At 41.3% G+C, this 18,042-nt stretch overlaps 1 protein-coding gene across 1 annotated transcript; it reads right to left on the bottom strand.

Annotated features, from left to right (window-relative positions):
• Nucleotides 1-1,967: 1,967 nt before the first annotated feature.
• Nucleotides 1,968-9,095, bottom strand: lingo4b (leucine rich repeat and Ig domain containing 4b). Its single transcript, XM_083762270.1, has 3 exons — nt 8,915-9,095; nt 5,211-5,324; nt 1,968-5,056 (listed from the first exon to the last, which is right to left on the bottom strand). Exon 3 carries the CDS (start codon nt 5,042-5,044, stop codon nt 3,245-3,247), a length of 1,800 nt encoding a protein of 599 aa, XP_083618396.1. The 5' UTR covers nt 5,045-5,056; nt 5,211-5,324; nt 8,915-9,095; the 3' UTR covers nt 1,968-3,244.
• Between the last annotated feature and the right edge of the window lie 8,947 nt (nt 9,096-18,042).

Genomic DNA, 18,042 nt, shown 5'->3' with positions numbered 1-18,042 from the left:
TGGTGCTGCTGTGCTGTATGTTGGAATTTATGTGCCTAATATGTGCCTACAGTATATGCATGGACATCAGCTTCTAGTCAAACATTACCTGCAGCCAATTCAGTAAAATCAGCGCAAAAGATGATTGCATGTGATATGGAAATAATCAGATACTTTACTTATATGCTTTCTAATGATGCTGATTGAGATAGAAGACCTCTTTTAGGTCTTATTTCTAAAAGGTTTTAGCACCCCTTGGTGGTGAATAGTAATATAAAGAATTGACACACACCAACATTGAATGTCTTTCCCCCCAAAATAAGTGAATTTCACTTAAGACTCAAAAGTTAAGTTAGATAGAGAAATACTTGTGTAAATAGGCCTACTGTAAAATGACAAAAAATATGAATTACCAAAGAAAAGGTCACTATTAGAGGTCTTCGTTACTAAATGAGGTTATTGCTTAATGCTCTCAAGATCCATGCAAATGTAGTTGTAGAGTTTGGTGGGATCAGCAGCGTTGATCTCCTGTTTGGATGATTGCAAAATTAACGTGAACATGAATGTTTAGTGTGACTGATTCCATCACCTTGGAGACAGAATAGGGGACTTAAATAGTCCAAAGCAGATGTGAGTAGACTATATTGTTCTCAGTATTGAGTGTTTGCAAATCATCAGGACCATTGGCTTATGAACACTGCTTTAATCTGACCCTTGACTTCTCCCCCAAAGAGGAAGTATGTATTAAATCAGATATCAATCCAGTCTGGGCGGGGTAACAGCCACCACACACAGATTGAGGCATGCAGGGGTAATCCAAAAGGGTTTAAATCTCTGCTCTTACACGTGATTATAATTTTATTTTTCTGGGTTATTCTGGGAAAACTGCACAAGAGAGAGGGAAATGATTTGCTTTCCATGCATTGAACTGTACAAACCTACTAACTGTTTGCAACGAGAGAATGTCAGTGGTGCTCAGAGGTTGACATAAACCACATATACAACACCTCTAGATGTATCAAGCCATGGGCACGGGAGAGTGGGTAGTGCAGGGTACACATGATCTTCTAGGTTTCACCCTTTATTAAGGCAGAAGGGAAATCAACAGTCAGGGAGATGGGGCCTTTCTGTGTGGAGTTTGCATGTTCTCCCCGTGTCCCCTAGGGTAGGTACCCTCACAAAAACATGCAGTAATCCTGGTCTAAAAAAAACTGCCTCCCCCTGGCCAGTCGGGGCGCCCAGGATTGCATTAGATAATTGACACTGGTTTGATTGATTGATTTTGTTTTTATTCAACGATTTGCAAAAAACGTCTTTGCCTTTGTTTACAATTTTGCAAAACATTTTTGAATAGTTAAAATGGCCAGTCTACAAGCTCACAACGTGTCAATGATGTAGATTGGCTAGTTGAACTATTCAAAAATGTTTTTCAAAATAGTAAAAAAAGGCAAAGAAGTTTAGGGATAAGGGGTTTAGCGGTGACGAAAATGGAGCCCCATGTTCTACTGGTATTTAGGTCTGGGACAGAGTATGGAACCATCATACTGTACGTATCTCTGGGCATACAGTGTTTATTCCATCTATCAGATCATTAAGAACTAACTAACTAATAACTATAAAATATACAGTATCATTGTATTCTCCGGAACTGCAAGGTCATCTGTCTGCTCTAATCACCTGAAGCAGGCCTCAGAGCTTTGAGATTAAGTTAGCTTAGTTCTGGGGGGAAAAACGGTTCTAATGCCATCTATGTAACAATAGCAGCTGAATCATTTTAAATAGAGCCCAAGAACGACCCACTGTAAGATTGACTTTGGGTAAACATAATCTTTTTTGTTTTCTTTCATAATCACCAGTCACAGCTTGAGGAAAAGCACAAAGACGACACAAGTTTAAATATAGGCATTTAATACTTTGAAAATGCTACGTTTTAAGTGTATCTTACAAACAAGATAGTTAAAACAACATTTAAAATGTTATGTGTGCACAATATATGCATACACACACTCATGGCATAACAAAGTATTGTTGATTTGTGCGTGCTGTACGTACACATTACGTTTATACAGTATGCTACAAGAGTGACACTAATCCTCAGCAACAGATGAAGTGATAGAATAAGCCCAAGAGGACGAAGATGTCCTTGGTCTTTAATATCATTCAGATTTACAAGCCAGCAAAGGTTTGTTTATCACTGATTTTCTCAGTCGCATGAATGTTCTTCAGGCACATTTGTTATTCCTATGACTGTGGATAAAAACTACATTAAAAGTTAGGTTACCGGTACATTAATTTAAAAAATAAAAATTGTAGTTTAAAGTAACAAGAATTATCCTCAATCACCTGACAAAATCAGATAAAAAAAATATTGTTTTTAAAACGTGATCCAATCTGGACCTGAAAAATGATTGCATCAAGTGTGAAATGACATTGGTATACATTCTTATATACATAGTATTATACAGTGTACCATCAACAAAATGGCACCACAATATTTATATACTGTATGGCTTTTCCAAAAGTGAACTATATCAGAAACGTTTTGTCTAAGGTAATCTATTTCTATATAGTATACATATATTTCAACGAACAGCATATTAGAGTTGCTCTTATTTATATCATACTTTCATGGGAAACCGATGGTGTGGAGTTCCCCTCCGACTGAGTATGACGTAGTGAGACCAAAATGGCCACCATGTGTATATGGTCAATTGCTGAGCTGACAGTCTCTGAAATGATCCCCTGTGGGTAAGCATAAATAGCAACTCTCAGGTCAAAGATCAAATGCTTGCTTGGCCTGACAGGTCAAGACATATAGCCAAGCATACATTTTTAATGTGGATATTTAACAAAGCACACCTGATACGTTTGATGATATATGAAGAAAATATATCAAACTTGAACTGTTTTTATGTTATTCCCAAAGTCTATGTTGTACTGTCAAAAGGCTTGATCTACAACATTTAAATGAAATTTGCCTCATCACAATACTCATACAAAAACAAAATGCATGACAAACATGGGATGGATTTGCAGCCTCACACAAAGCCGCTTTCTATTCTAGGCTCACGAGATATTCACCAGTTAGGTGACATAGTCAAGTGAGCACTGACATTTCAACTCTAAAATTAGAAGACAAGCAGTAGCCCAAAAAACGGGCTTTGATTTGCCCTATGAAATACCAGAACAGAGGTCTGAGACCTTGGATGTCCCAGCGGGGTCTCCGTAACACAGGAGGTGGTAGGGTCAATATTGAATTTTGGGTTTAGATCAGCTTCATGGTGAACCTGCCACCCTCCCCTCCATCCCCTCCCCCCATGGATGAACGGGGAACAAAGTCAATTGTTGCTGTGTGTTTGATCTGGCCTTTGCTCTGACTCCAGAAGAACATGAAAACAAAACAAATGACCACAGAGCTGAGGAAGGACAGGAAGCCCATGGTGGTGGCAATGACCAATGTCTTAGCATCAAATGGGTATGGCTTTGCCATCTGAGCAGAGGAGTTGGCACTAGCTGAGTGTGATGACCCTTCTTCTGTAAGGAAGGGTGTGGTGCGGTTACGTGGGAAGCCCCTGACCTGCAGACTGACCATCAGGCTGTCATTGCCAGCTGCATTGCTTGCTGTGCACTGGTACATGCCGCTATCCTGAACCTGAGCGTAACGCACTTCTAGAGTACCATTCGTCAAAACCCTGATTCGGCCCGTCAAAGAAAGCAAAGATTTGCGGGCTGAGGTCCAGGTGATGGACGGGGCTGGATCACCATCAGCCTTGCAGGAGAAGAGGACAGTGGTGCCCTCTTCTACTCTAGCTTCCTGCGGCCTGTGATCCAAGACACGGGCTGGACGGCAGGTGAACAACCTTGGGAGCTCCTTCTCTGAGAAGTCTCTGAATTCACGCTCTCGCACCATATCAGGAGATGAACAGGTAGGTTGACGCCCATCAAAGTTTAGCCGCAAACGCCTGCGTACCACCCAAAGCAGTCGGCAGTCACACGCCAAGGGATTCCCATCCAGTCTCAAAACCTGCAGGTTCCCAACTGAGTGGAAGGCACTCTCCTCCAAGGTGGTTAGCTGATTGGATGATACATTGAGCATGCGGAAATAGGCCAATCCCCTGAAGGCCCCCAGTGCTATTTGTAGCAGGTTGCCCCCTGCTAAGTGTAGCTCCTGGAGCCTCAGCAGGTCCCCCAACAGATTACCTTGTATATTTGTAATGGGGTTGGATGACAGGTCCAGGTAGCGTAGGTAGACCAGATGACGCAGCGCAGAGTAAGGAACTACACTGAGGTTGCAGTTGCTGATGACAAGAGAGGTGAGATTGAGACCGAACAGGCTGTTGCTTGCAATAGTGTCTAACATTGGCCAGTTTGCGACCACAAGGCTCCGTAGGCGGTGGAGCCGGCGGAAAGCATTGTTAGGCAGTGCTGAGATGGTGAGGCGTAGCATGCGTAGAGTCGCCAGGCTCTGGAGCTGTGACAGTGCCTCGGTAGGGATGGAGGTCAGATTGCTGCGATCTAGATTAAGTTCCTGCAGGTTCTGCAGACCAATGAAGGCCCGCTGGGAGATGAATACCAAGTCATTCTCCCCAGCTTCCAGTGTTTGGAGGCCCACCATTTCCTTGAAGGTGAAGTCCAGGAAGACAAGAATCTCATTCTGACTGAGATCTAGAAAGTGCAGACTGGATAGGCCTGAAAACACCCCAACTGGGAGGATTTTAAGTCTGTTGCCCTTAATGCAAAGAGTCCTGAGGTTCTGCAGGCCCTGGAAGGCTTCCACCTCTATCATAGAGATTACATTATCACTGAGGTCCAACTCTTGAAGTTGCGAAAAGCCAGAGAACTGGCGCCGTCCCAGAGTCTTAAGTTTATTGTGAGATAAGTCCAAAAACCTGGTGTCACTGGAAAAGCCCTCCGGCACTGAGGTGAAATGTCTTCCAGAGCAGTTCACTTCTGTGGTGTCAGGTCGACATGCACACCTTGAAGGACAGCTTGCAGCAGAAACATCCAATGCAAAGTGGAGCAGGATGCTCCAGGCCCCCCATCGGACAACACACTCCACAAACATCTTGTCTCCTGGCTGAAAAGGAAGACATAGTCAGAGGTGTTTTTGACAATTCATGCAGTGGTATTGTTGATATCAATTTTATGTAGTAACATACGTATTATTATTATTATTATCATGATAAATATTACATCGCATGTAGTTTGTTAAAATCTGTATTAAAACATACCGTTTGAATGTTGGGGTGCAGATTTTCATAACCAGTGGTGTGGTGGTAAAAAATTGACTTAGGCTGAAGTCTTCTGTAGAGATGTGGTTATGTTAACATGTTCTTGAGAATGGCCTGTTGATAGGAGAGAGAAGAGAATCTTGAAGCAACATAAAAAATGCATGGATAGTGTTTTATAATCTAGAGAGTTCCACTTTTTGTTTTAGGTAAACCTCCAAAATGCAGTCTGACTCTGTACAGCATACTGTAAAGCCCAACACACACCGTCTGTGAAGCGGGTGCGCAGCGACGCGGCACAGGCGTTGCCGCGCTGGAAAATAGAACAGTGGCGTATCGGAGCGTCAGGCGAGGCGTGAACGCACGCCAGCGCGCGTCGGACACCGCCGGTGTGGGATAGGTTAATTGAAAATAACGGAGGCGGCTGTTTTGAAGCACGGCGTTCGCAGACGGTGTGTGTTGGGCTTAAGTCTTTCTTGCAGTGGCTTTGTAAGCCTTAGTCATTGTATACATTTGAACATCAAACTCAGTAAGCAGTTGAAATTCATGAGATGTACAGTACATCTCTTTAATTCAGGCAATGAAATCCTAACATAACTGATTATGAAAGAATGCTTCCCCTCCGCATCCTTTCCACTCAGCAAGTCCTATCCTATATCTATTCAGGCTGAATAAGTAGAGAAATAAATTAATAAACCATATCAAAGACCACATACTCTAAGCTCTTCAGTACTCTAAAGGCACGTAGGCTACTCACTATACATCCAGAGCCCTGCTCTCTGCTTATAAACGTGCACGAGGCACCTGAGGGCATCTGGTTTTAGGCAAACCAACGGGAATCCGGGTCAATGATTAGACAAGGCAGGTGTTTTACACTTTCGGAATAGGAAGCGTTTGAATTTAAATTATTATTCAAATTATAACACTTGTACTAACTGGATCCTGTGTGAAATCCCTGTGAAACAAACTGTAAGAAAGTTTTCAACTTGTGAGAATGATGCCTTCTAACTAGCAATATCAATTTGGTAAATCAGGGGAAATACTCACAGGCACTAAAAAACAAATCAATGCGGCCTGTGCTATGAAAGACATAAACTGACAAATCAAAATGTAATGCATAAAAGCAGATGAAGTATTACTATGTTCTTTCTTGCTCATACACTGCCACTGTTCCACTTAAGTGCTGGGACAATATTTGCTGTAATTGATACATTTTCTACCATGTCCAGAGCAACAAAGAGTAACTCATAAAATCTCAGCCTGCTACAGTATGTGTCATATTTTATCTCACGCAGTTTTGAGAAAATAATGTAATTCAAGGCCACTCAAACCTGCCAATGCCATAGTCTCTCCACAATCAACAATCAGAGACTTTCTAAAGGCTAATCCAAGGACCTGCCATACAGGCAGTTCTCAAAAGGATATAGATAGAGGGTCTACTCTTTGGAATGCTGTTGACCCTAGACTGAAAAACCCCCCATCTCTGCTAGTCTTTAAAGCAAACTACAAACAAATAGGCTACGTAGTAGTTTAATTCACAGTTGGCTACATTTTTGAGTGGATCTGCAGATGGGTTGTTATTATGCTTGTAATATATTATAATGTTTGTAATATATATATAACTTATCATATACTGCATGTATGTACTGCATGCAATTTTGTATTCAAGCATATCTATTTGAATGCATTACTGGTATTTGTTTTTGTTTATATTTAATGTCTGATTCTTCAAATTAGGGATAAGCCTTTTGGCTTTTAACTGCTCCTGCACAATATATGTATGATTGTATGTAATTGTTTTTCCTGTTTTTAACCTTTTTATGTGCGAATAAATAAAACCTAAAACCTAAACCTAATTTATATTTATACGTCACACAACCTCAGTGCAGCCTCTCCATCTAAATTGACAGCAGTGCCAGATATTTACTTTGTCTTACATTTGCTTTGAAATGTGTAGAACGGAACCACTTGCGTCACTCTAATGCCAGATTTACTGTGCACATAGTCCTGAGGATGGAGGAACTTGCAACAATTTAAAAGTGTTGATCCCACTGTGCCATCTAGTGAAAGACAGAGACTGGCAGGTGTGCAATGCAATGTCAAGTTGCCGGCTGGTGGATGTCTCATTGAGGCCCTGTGCACCCCCACCCCACCCCCACCCCCATCCCAACCACACTGGGACAAGAAATTCTCCCGGCTCTGCAATACACCATCTCTAGATACATCTCAGCCAAAGCCAAGGATCATGACCATGGAGTCACGGCAAGAGTTGACCCTGTCTGTCAAATTAGAAAGTGATTGAATAAATGAATTTGGAATTTCTCACCCTCTGTGAATACTAGTCACATGGTGTACTGTTACCAGTTAATTACACTAACTATTTTCTATTACAAATCCGCCTTGCACTTCTATTAGTGACACCATCAAGAATATAAAGGGGAATACCACTCATTGCCCAATGCCCATGGTCTGAAATAGCTCTATCTGTGAACAGGAACAACTCTCTGAAAGCCATTACACACCCTACTCTGAGCTACTCAAATGTGTGATGTTTAAAAGCATAACACCTGCAGGAGGCACTACAGAAAATCCAATACCAGACTGATTTAGTGACTACTATATGCGTCTTTAAAATTAATAATAGTGTTATTAGTCAGTCCTGAACAAGAAAATACACCTCCTTCTCTCAGTCACCTTCAGCATCTTTCTAAACTTAATAGACTTAATAACTGATGATATAGTCTTGAATGCTCAGTTTTATGTTTTTTGGAGAGATTTGTCATACAGTAGCCTATATGGATTGGGCTGTCACAGGACAAGATTTAAGAATGTTGTCCTTGAAGCTATATACTGTCTTATATTGTGGCCCTACCAGTGGATTGGATCTTGTAGTTTGGCTGTATTTAATTTGTTACAGCATGGTTACCTGGTCACATATAGGGTCCAGTAGACCGATAACACGATAGTTTATGTGACGGTAAACCTTTTGCATAACTCCTGCTTTAGCTCTTATCTCATAAACCCCTACAATGTCAAACACAAGCAATATCAAAGTCAAACAATAACCTTGACCTAGACAATCCTAATTCAAACATTTTCATAATTGATCCATCTATTGATCATTCAGTTAATTTCTCCATTCAGTTTAAAATATGGTCCAAAAATATACCATACCATATACTATGGTATGGTATGCTCATCACACATTATCTAAACCCACCAAGAACTTGCTTAATTTATTTACCCAACAGTTCAAAACATATTTTAATTTTATAATATGGAATAAAGACCAGTTTTCATATTATGGTCATGTTGTAGTAGATAGAAATGTGTACATGATGCATCACTTAACTTATTTCCCATGGATTTTACAGACTGCACACAGCTGCAGATTCCCTCATTGCTGTTTTTTGTGTTCATCACATTGACCAAAGTGACTATGTTTGGTGCTCATCATCACATTCATTGCTGAAGTGAATGACGCACAGCAACAGTCTACTGCAAAAACATAAACAATGCAGTGATTCCAAAATTAACTTTGGTTCTTCTCACTTCTGTAACGGCTCCATTACGGCTGCGTTGAAATGAGATTGCTTTAAGCTCTAAGCTTTAAAGATTAATCTTATGTGACATTCCTCACGATTCCATATTCTTCCTTGTGGGGACACACAACACGTCACACAACTTGTCAGACAGAGCAAACTTACTGACAACTTCAGATGAACAGTTCCATCGTAATACCACAGGTGTGTTACGTCTTATGGTGAAGGTGACTTCGGAGGGGCTGAAAGCGTGCAAGTCTTTTCATCCCACTGAATTTGCTCTTTAAAACACACGTCCCTCCCTTGTAGGAAAATGTGCACGCCACCACATATGACAGTGAATGTCTTGCTGTACTTTCTACCACTTGTCTAAGTACTATTTTTAGTCCGTCGTGGTGTGAAAGAAAAGACCTTGGCTCAAATCCCAAAATGAAGGCAGCTGGAACAAAGCAACAGTGGAGAACAAAACAACAATCAAGATCACACGATGTGAGTGACTGTATGTGCACTGTTAGGGTCGCTGTATCTTTGTACTGTAGGTGACAGAGAGAGGGGGCTGCTGGAGAGAGAGAGAAAGAGTATGGTTGCATACTCTGTGTGAGTATGAATTTGAGTTTGTGTGTGAGTGCATGCTTGTGTCATGCTTCTGTTTGCTAAAATGGGTCTCTGAATATGTGTGGGCTCACACGTGTGTGTGTGTGTGTGTGTGTGTGTGTGTGTGTGTGTGTGTGTGTGTGTGCGTGCATGTGTGCATGCGTGCGCACGTGTGCGTGTGTGTACGTGTACGTGTGAGTGAAAGACAGTTTCCTGGCACCTGCTGCTGTATGGTAGCCCCAGAGACATGCTCTAGCATGCCACCAGCATGTATTAAAAGGTGGGCAGAACAGCTGTTGGCCAGACAACAAGAAAACAACAGAGCTCTTAAAATGTGTGTGCATTGCCCCATTGAACATGACTCATGAGCATTGCCAGGGAAGGTGGAGCAAGTGCTTAAAAACAACTCCTTAACTGTTATGTATAAAATGTAATTTTGTCCAATCTATATAATGCAATATAACTTATACAATTGGGCTGCTCCTCTATTGATACAGAGATGTAGCTCTGGTCCATAGCTCTAATGCGTTGCATTTAGAGCTATGTTTCTCTCAACTTCCACCGCTCGCATGAATGCAGAATTGCAGACCAGCCTCTCCTCTTTAGCGTAAATAAAAAGAATGTTTTTGCTACTCACCAAAACAAAGGCGGGTCGTGTCATTAGAAAGCCTACTTTCCTTAGTAGACGCACTCTGAGCCCCCCACCACACGTATAAACTGTACTTTTTGGCGGAAAAATATTCTCTATGAGGCAATTCTCTGGCCAATATCGGTATAGAAGGCGCAGTGGAGTAACTAAAAGTATTTTTTTCCCGGTGGAAACAAAATCCCCTTTTAGCCATAAAGTACAGTTTATACGTGTGGTGGGGGGCTCAGAGTGTGTCCACTGAGGAAAGTAGGCTTTCTAATGACACGACCCGCCTTTGTTTTGGTGAGTAGCAAAAACGTTTTTATATACGCTAAAGAGGAGAGGCTGGTCTGCATTCTGCGAGCGGCGGAAGTTGAGAGTAACATAGTTTAAATGCAACGCATTAGAGATATGGACCAGACCTAGGTGAGACATGACCTTTGACATAATCCTGTTTCTGGTTTGACAAGAAGTTTGACCTGAAGGTCAAGATTAAATGTGCGCAGGAGACGGGGTTTCAAATAAATACGGTCTAGAATAGGAAAGTTACATAGTGCTGCTTTAAGCTGTAAGCCTTTTCTTGACAATCTTTTAAAAAGTCCCTTAAATGTAATGTAGGTCAATGAATACTAATAAGAAACAGTAATGGTGCGTTTGTCTGATTTCATATTTTAAATTGGCATGCATGGTAAAGATAAAGAGGCACGTCGGTCTGGCTCATGTCTGTGACAAATATGATTATATTGATTGTGTGCCTCTGTGGGTTTTTGCATATTTGAAAAGTTTCCTTGGAACAGCTCACACTTTTGAGACATGTTGTTGCCAATTTGCTGGGGTGCATATTGTTGGCTGCAAATGGATGTGTACCTGCATGGTTATCTGTGCTGGTATGTGTGCCTTTGTCCATGTGTCTATTATAGTCTGCTTGTATGAGATGGGAGATGGGAGAAAGACATGTGGGGAGACATATGATAGAAAGACAAAGACAGCAGAGCATCCTATGATGGAGAGTTGGGAGACATAGCCTACTGCTCTACTCCCTACTGTAAATAGAGAAAAGGATTTATGCAAAATTATTTACACATTTTGTTTGTTTGGCAGGCAGTGACAGAAGTGGGTCAGAAGACAGAACATTCATACAAGTACACTGCAATATTAATAATAGCACAAATGAATGAGAGAAGGGAATCTGTGCAGCCAGAGACTAGAAGAAGTGCCCCACAGGGCACAGGTCTCCACCAGGCCAGGTCAGGTTGTGGCCTCCTGGTGGCGCTATAATAGGCCAATGTGAAAAGGGTGCAATTTGTTCTTATACCATTGATGGCAATTGTATGATTTGAGGCATTTTGTTCCAAAAATGTGTTTTGCAAAAATCCACCTGTTGGTGGCGCTATAACAGGCCAATGTGAAAAGGGTGGGATATATTCCTCAGCCTATAGTAGGAGCTGTTCACAGACGTACGGATGGACACACGGACGGACAGACACACGGATGGACGGACGGACGGACGGACGGACGGACGGACGGACGGAGGGAGGGAGTGCAAAACATACTCTCTCCCCATGCCTTCGGCCTGGTGGAGACAATTAGGTTGTTTCAGCTAACGGCAGGGTTGAGAGCACATGAAGAAGGTCAATTGGTTTCAAACAAGAGGTGACTGATAGAAAGCAAGACATTCTGGCTTTAATTGGCTCAGTTTATAAAATAAATGTGCATCCAACTCCTAATTTAATTTAAAATAGTCAAACAGCAGGGCAAACAATGATCATGAGTTTGTGCTGTATAAGGAACCCTATACTTTCTTTAAATTAAAAGAAAGAAAGAAAGAAAGAAAATAAAACACCCTACATTTTCTATCCTTTCACCCATTTGTTCCCACTCTTCTGATGCAGTTTGAGGGTGGAAACAATTTGGTTGACTTCCTCAGAATAAAGAAAAAACTAAAGACAAATCACTCTAGTTGGTCATGGCTTGCTTTTTCACTGAAAAGCGATCAACTACTTAATCCTCTCACACTATTGGACAGGTGTTGTTTTTTTACTCTTTGGCACACTTACCGGCCTACCTGCTAATCTGATGGGGCCAGTCCACAAATCCCACCTTCATTCCAATTGAGCCAGCCAGCTATAATAGTGCAAAGGCTAAAGGGGGTTGACAAATCATTTGGAGTGCTATGCCACTGCCAACACGACTAATGTGTCCATCCCTGTCAAAAGAGTGTTTTAGTAAGACACAGAAACCCTAGCTGCATCAGGATCACCATTCCTGGCTCCACCTGCTTTCTGATCCCTCTGGAAACATTAACACCATGTAGCCTGTATGTCTGTATCTAACAGGGATAGCCAACATGGAGTGACACATTTCTAATACACTTTGAATAAGATAGCAATTATTGTTTGACGCTGAGTTATTTTTTTGTTTTTATTTCTCTACTGCACTGTAATTGTATCTGTTATTTTTACATCTTTTATTTTATACATCCTAATGTTTAATTGCTGTTGAAATGTGCTATACAAATTAATTTGCCTAGCTTTGCCTTGCCTTGCATCGTATTCAGGGGCAAACATTTGGCATAAATGGCTGAGAAGCTCACAACGTCACGATGTAAACTAATATTTACTGTAAGATCTGTAACTCTGAGAAATTAAAACATTTGAGTACCAATGCATTAAAAACTCTACTCTGTAGAATGATATCTTTGTATAACATGAAGCATTTATTGATATAAGCTGCAGGTCAGTGACATTCAATTCTTAATGCAAGGTTTCATACCCCATGGTCTGGTACTGAACGTATTATATATCTCTATTCATCTATGAAGACATGTGGATGGTCAAATCAAATGACTATGTGACCTGGATATTCCTTTTGTATGCAGCAGGCAACCTATTCTGTCCTGTTTAGACCTTCTTTGTTCCTCTAAATGGGTCTAGAAATGGGCAGAAAGCAAACAAGAAATGCTGCCCTTTGAGATATTTGACCCGGGTGTTTGAGAGTGCTGCCCTTTTGGTGTACATGTAGAAAAACAAGATAAATTAAGGTTTTAAACTGATGCTAATCTTATTGCCTTATAAATGCAAATAAAAACATAGACTCTCCAGCAAGGCCTTGCCTTTTGCCAGCCATGTTACTGAATAATAATTTGTTCTTGTTTGTTTTGCCTGGTTAAATACAAATAAATGTGCATGTGTGTTATTCCAAACTCACAGATATATTCATGTAATCTTAGTCTGTTGTTAAAGGTCGGTTGCGGTAGTGGAGTCGAAGCTGCAGTAACATTGTCAGAGGGCATTCTCTTTGTTTTTCCCTAATGGGACAGTGACTCTGCAAACAGTCCGACTCCTGCCTCCTGGAAATTGTATAATTATGATTTAAATGTGCTTAAAATCTGATCTGACTTCCGCTGTGAGTCACAAATCACAGTGATATAAGAAATGCCATATTCATCTGAGTATAATCGATTCCGGTCTGGTCTGGTCAACTATTACAACAATTCCAGATAAATCGTTCCATAACAAGGAGACGAACATACTTCCTGAGCACAAAATGTCCTCTGATTAAATTGCCTATTTGGCAGAGTCCCAGGCATCACATCCTTGGCACTCTCTTGATGATGATGTGGCTCCCCAGCCATACTTCACTATTATATCTTTCCTCTTTATGACAGGAAGAGAAGACTGACTGCCTGTCTGAGTTTACCTCTCCCCTGTGACTAAACTGTTACTCCTATAACTTTATAAGACTGCAGGTCTGAGAGTCTTTGAGACAAAGACACACACACACACACACACACACACACACACACACACACACACACACACACATACTGTATATATATATATATATATATATATGCCTAAGCTATATACCTTTAGTCAAGTAAAGCCAAAAGTCAATTAACGTGTAGTGCCAGTGCCAGTGTGCCAAACTCAATAATAGAGTATAGAATATATGTACAGCAGCAATTTCACGTATGCATTTGACTTTAGAAAATCTAAATCGTGTTAATTCAGGCCCTTTAATTAAAAGTATAAGCTCGCTATCGCTAAAGATTCTTCAATTATAGGCTGTCACCATACAAAGGTAAAATAAAATATTCAGAACCATAATGTCCAAGTCACAAGTACGCATACTGACTGAGATTAAAATAAGTTTAGGCTAGTGGAGCGAAAACGAAAATGCATTGTTGTGAGTCTGGCTGTGATTTTCTGCTCAAGCCTAAATCAGCTGGCTATTAAGAATAAGAAGTAGGCTATAGCCTAAACAACAGATTTCAGAAGTAATTAAACAACTTACCAGTTTGAAGGTGCATGAAGGTTACTGCAGATGCTATAACGTAGCCACAAAACGATCTTATATGATTTCCCAGTGTTTCTGACTGCATGTTTCGCAAGATTTGGAAACATCTGCCTTGAGAGACTCTCAATTTAATTCGCCCTCCTTTTCTTCATTAATTTCTTGCGACTGCAGAACCCCGGGGAGTTTCAATATAATTACGATACTGAAATAATTTGGGTCGACTTCTTTATTCTCTTGTGAATGTGATGCTTCAGAAAGCCCGCCTTCCTTCTCGATCCGTGGTGCTGATGCTGATCCACGCACATGATCTGTTTACAGTTTACAGTAGCCTGCCGTCCGGAGTGCTGTATGTACCGCACGTCAACTGACAAGTGAGAAAACTGATTGCTTTATAACACCCAGGTCGCAGCCCGTCCACACGAGAGGGTTTCGTCGAAGAGCCATAACAAAGAAACTGTTGAAAATATCAAGAGTCCAAATATATGGTGGCAAATACTGGCAATGCCCAAACTAAGCTTTGACGGGATTTGTGATTTTTTCCCCCCCTTTTCCCATAAATCCGATTGACTCAGCTGAGTGGGTGCTGGAATCAGTCCAGGTCAGGACATTATTATCACGTTCACGTATAGGGAAGGAATGCAACGCATGATCAGCCAAATCTCTCTCTCTCACACACACACACACACACACACACACACACGCACTCGCACACGCACGCACACACACACACACACACACACACACACACACACACACACACACACACACACACACACACACACACACACACACACACACACACACACACACACATTGCCACATACACCACTTGTGCTGATTCATCACTGTCAAATATTTAGGCTATAGTGGGAAACTTGAAAACCCAGAAAAATCTTCCTCGTTCAACCATAGTATATACAATCTGCATAAAAATCTATATATAACATATAGGCCTATACTGTATGCAGCCTTTATGTGTCCTCTGTGAGGGGGCGGTACAAGGACAGAGAGGGTCCTATACACTATACACTATACATACAGACAGTAGTGCTGAATATAAGACTACGTTTTCTTTTCAATGGAAATATCCTAAAAGATCACACCCGTGTGAAGTGAAGCTCTTATCATCGTACATCATCCAATAAAAAAATATATATACTTCCTCATGAATTAATTTGGAAACTTATGTTATTATCTCAACCATGATACAATGTTTAAAATATATATTCAATGTATTTAATGTTAATATAATTATAATTATATAAGCCCCGAGCTGAATTAAAACAGTTGCACTGTGTTTAGAAAAGTATATATGCTCCTCCACATATGACCTAAATTATCCTTTCAATGTCAGTGTCAGTGCCACAAAAAGATGATTTGTTCAGACACATGACATAAATTCTCCTTTCATTGTCAATGGCAAATGTGACACATGTTGTGACGAAAGGCTGTACCCAGCTACCACCTGTCGTTTTGGATCTACTGTTTAGGTACGGGGGATTCGGAGTCCCTATGGTCAGGACTGATGCGCTTGATCTGAGTACCTAAAAAGCAGATCCAATACATCGCCAAACCATAATAAATATATTATATTGCTTATCTTATATTCAATAAATATATATATTGCATGCTTCTTGAGTTGTCTGACTAAAATGTCATTTTTATGTGGACACGCCCACCAGTTCATTAAGTATGCCTGGTTTGCCTGGTGGGTGGTGATGGGTGGTGATCCACCTGAACTGAAGCCGCACCCACAGCTGTAGTTGTATGATAAAGGGGGAGGGGTTAGGGGAGGGGCTGATAATGTGATGTCACTATAATACTGTTTATTTCATTGGCCCGTTTGACTGTCAAGGGTTCAACCTCCATAGGAAGAAACCCTAAATACAAAGTTAATACACCATTGCACATAAAAACGACTCCAGGGTGTCTAATGAAGTACTGTCACCTCATAGACACATGAAAAACTGGAAAAATACAAAAATTGTACACACTTTAAGTATGCCTGGTTTGCCTGGTGGGTGGTAATGGGTTGTAACCACCTGAACTGAAACCGCATCACAGCTGTTGTTGTATGATCTTTAACATTCCCAACTGGATGAATAGAAGCATTTTTTTCTGGCACATTTGGACACCTGTTGCAGTAAAATTGCTTGCAGAGTGCACAGTCATCACAAAGCAGTATGCAAGTGTGTTATGCATTTTAGTATTAGATTATACAGGATATACAAAAATGTTTTTGACAAGGCCTCCCAGGCAGCCGGCCCACAATTAACAGGTTTATTTCTTGTTAAAGTTAACCTCCTGGCTCCTGCACCTGCCTCTGTATGAAAAAAGCATTCATCCTTTGTGTCTGTCAGGAGAAGCATCTCTTGGCAGATGCTCAATGCTTCGGGGAAGACAGGCAGTGCAAGGCTCGCCGGCTCCAAGCAGATGAAGATGAATTAAAATGGACCGCGAGGTTGAACCCCAATCTAGAGTTTCCCTACGGGAGCCAAGATGTAACCTTCTAACCATCCTGAAATCCTGTGTGTGTGTGTGTGTGTGTGTGTGTGTGTGTGTGTGTGTGTGTGTGTGTGTGTGTGTGTGTGTGTGTGTGTGTGTGTGTGTGTGTGTGTGTGTGTGTGTGTGTGTGTGTGTGTGTGTGTGTGTGTGTGTGTGTGTGTGTGTTGTGTGTGTGTGTGTGTGTGTGTGTGTACATAACATAACATAACATAACATAACATACAAATACACAGGACACATACAGGTACAGTTAGCTTGCTCCCTTTCTCCCACCCCCACCCCACCCTTGACCCCTGGCTCGTTTGTATATGAGAATAATGGGGAAAACAGTACTATAACCTGTGTCAAAGTTAGAAATAAACATGTGAGAAAGCAATACATTGACATAACAACGCGTCATCAGAGCGGAGGGAGGGGTGTCAGCTGCGACTCCGCGGCTCCGCCCACCCCCCGGGGTAAGATTTGTGATTTGTGATTTGCTCTCGTTCACTGCAATGCAATTTGCGGCATTTTCAAAACAATATTGCGCAGAGTAGCGATTATCTAACGTATTTGCAATGCCATACGTTGAAAGATCTGTTGCCCGCGGACAAGGCACGTTACCTCCGCAAGTTAGATATTATCGGCATAGGTGTTTGCCGTATGTGATTAAGGATTGGAAAAAGTTGCATTGGCAGCCATAGAAAATTCTGCCCAGGGTAAAACACCGGATGTGATGTTTTTGGGCGTTCCTGTCTTGTTAAAAAACCGGCTGTGACGTTTTTGGGCGTTCCTGTCTTGTTTCGTGTCAGTGTATATTAGAAGCATGAACAGGTTGACCTTGACCCCTTCAAAACCGCTCTCAAAGGGCACCTACGGACGACTGCAATTCGAAACTACAGGCCCCCGTAAAATCTGAATCCCCCCCACCCTCCCACCCCTTTTCCCCCTCACTGTATATGTTTCTTTTCCATTTTTACCTCCTTTATGATGAATTCCTGTTCTGTTCTTTGGCTATAAGTGTATATTTGTACGTCTCTAAATGTTTTGATGAATTGAACAAGGTGGACCCTCTTGTAAACAAGTGTAATGCACAGTCTTTGCATTGAGTTGTGCTTGAAATGTATACTGTAATTCTGCAAACTGTTAATAAATATTTCAATCAATCAACGCTAGGCTATAGGGATTAAATGTTTGAACCCTTGGGCCCTGTCAATAGAGCACCGAAGTCCTGACGTAACTCGCTCATCCCGACCATTCCCCTGGTTCGCGGAAGTGATTTCTCTAT

Source organism: Protomyctophum parallelum (genome assembly GCF_964188405.1).
Source record: "Protomyctophum parallelum genome assembly, chromosome: 3".
Taxonomy (NCBI): Eukaryota; Metazoa; Chordata; class Actinopteri; order Myctophiformes; family Myctophidae; genus Protomyctophum; species Protomyctophum parallelum.
The sequence above is the reverse complement of the archived record's forward strand: the minus strand, read 5'-3'. Positions and strand labels throughout refer to the sequence as shown.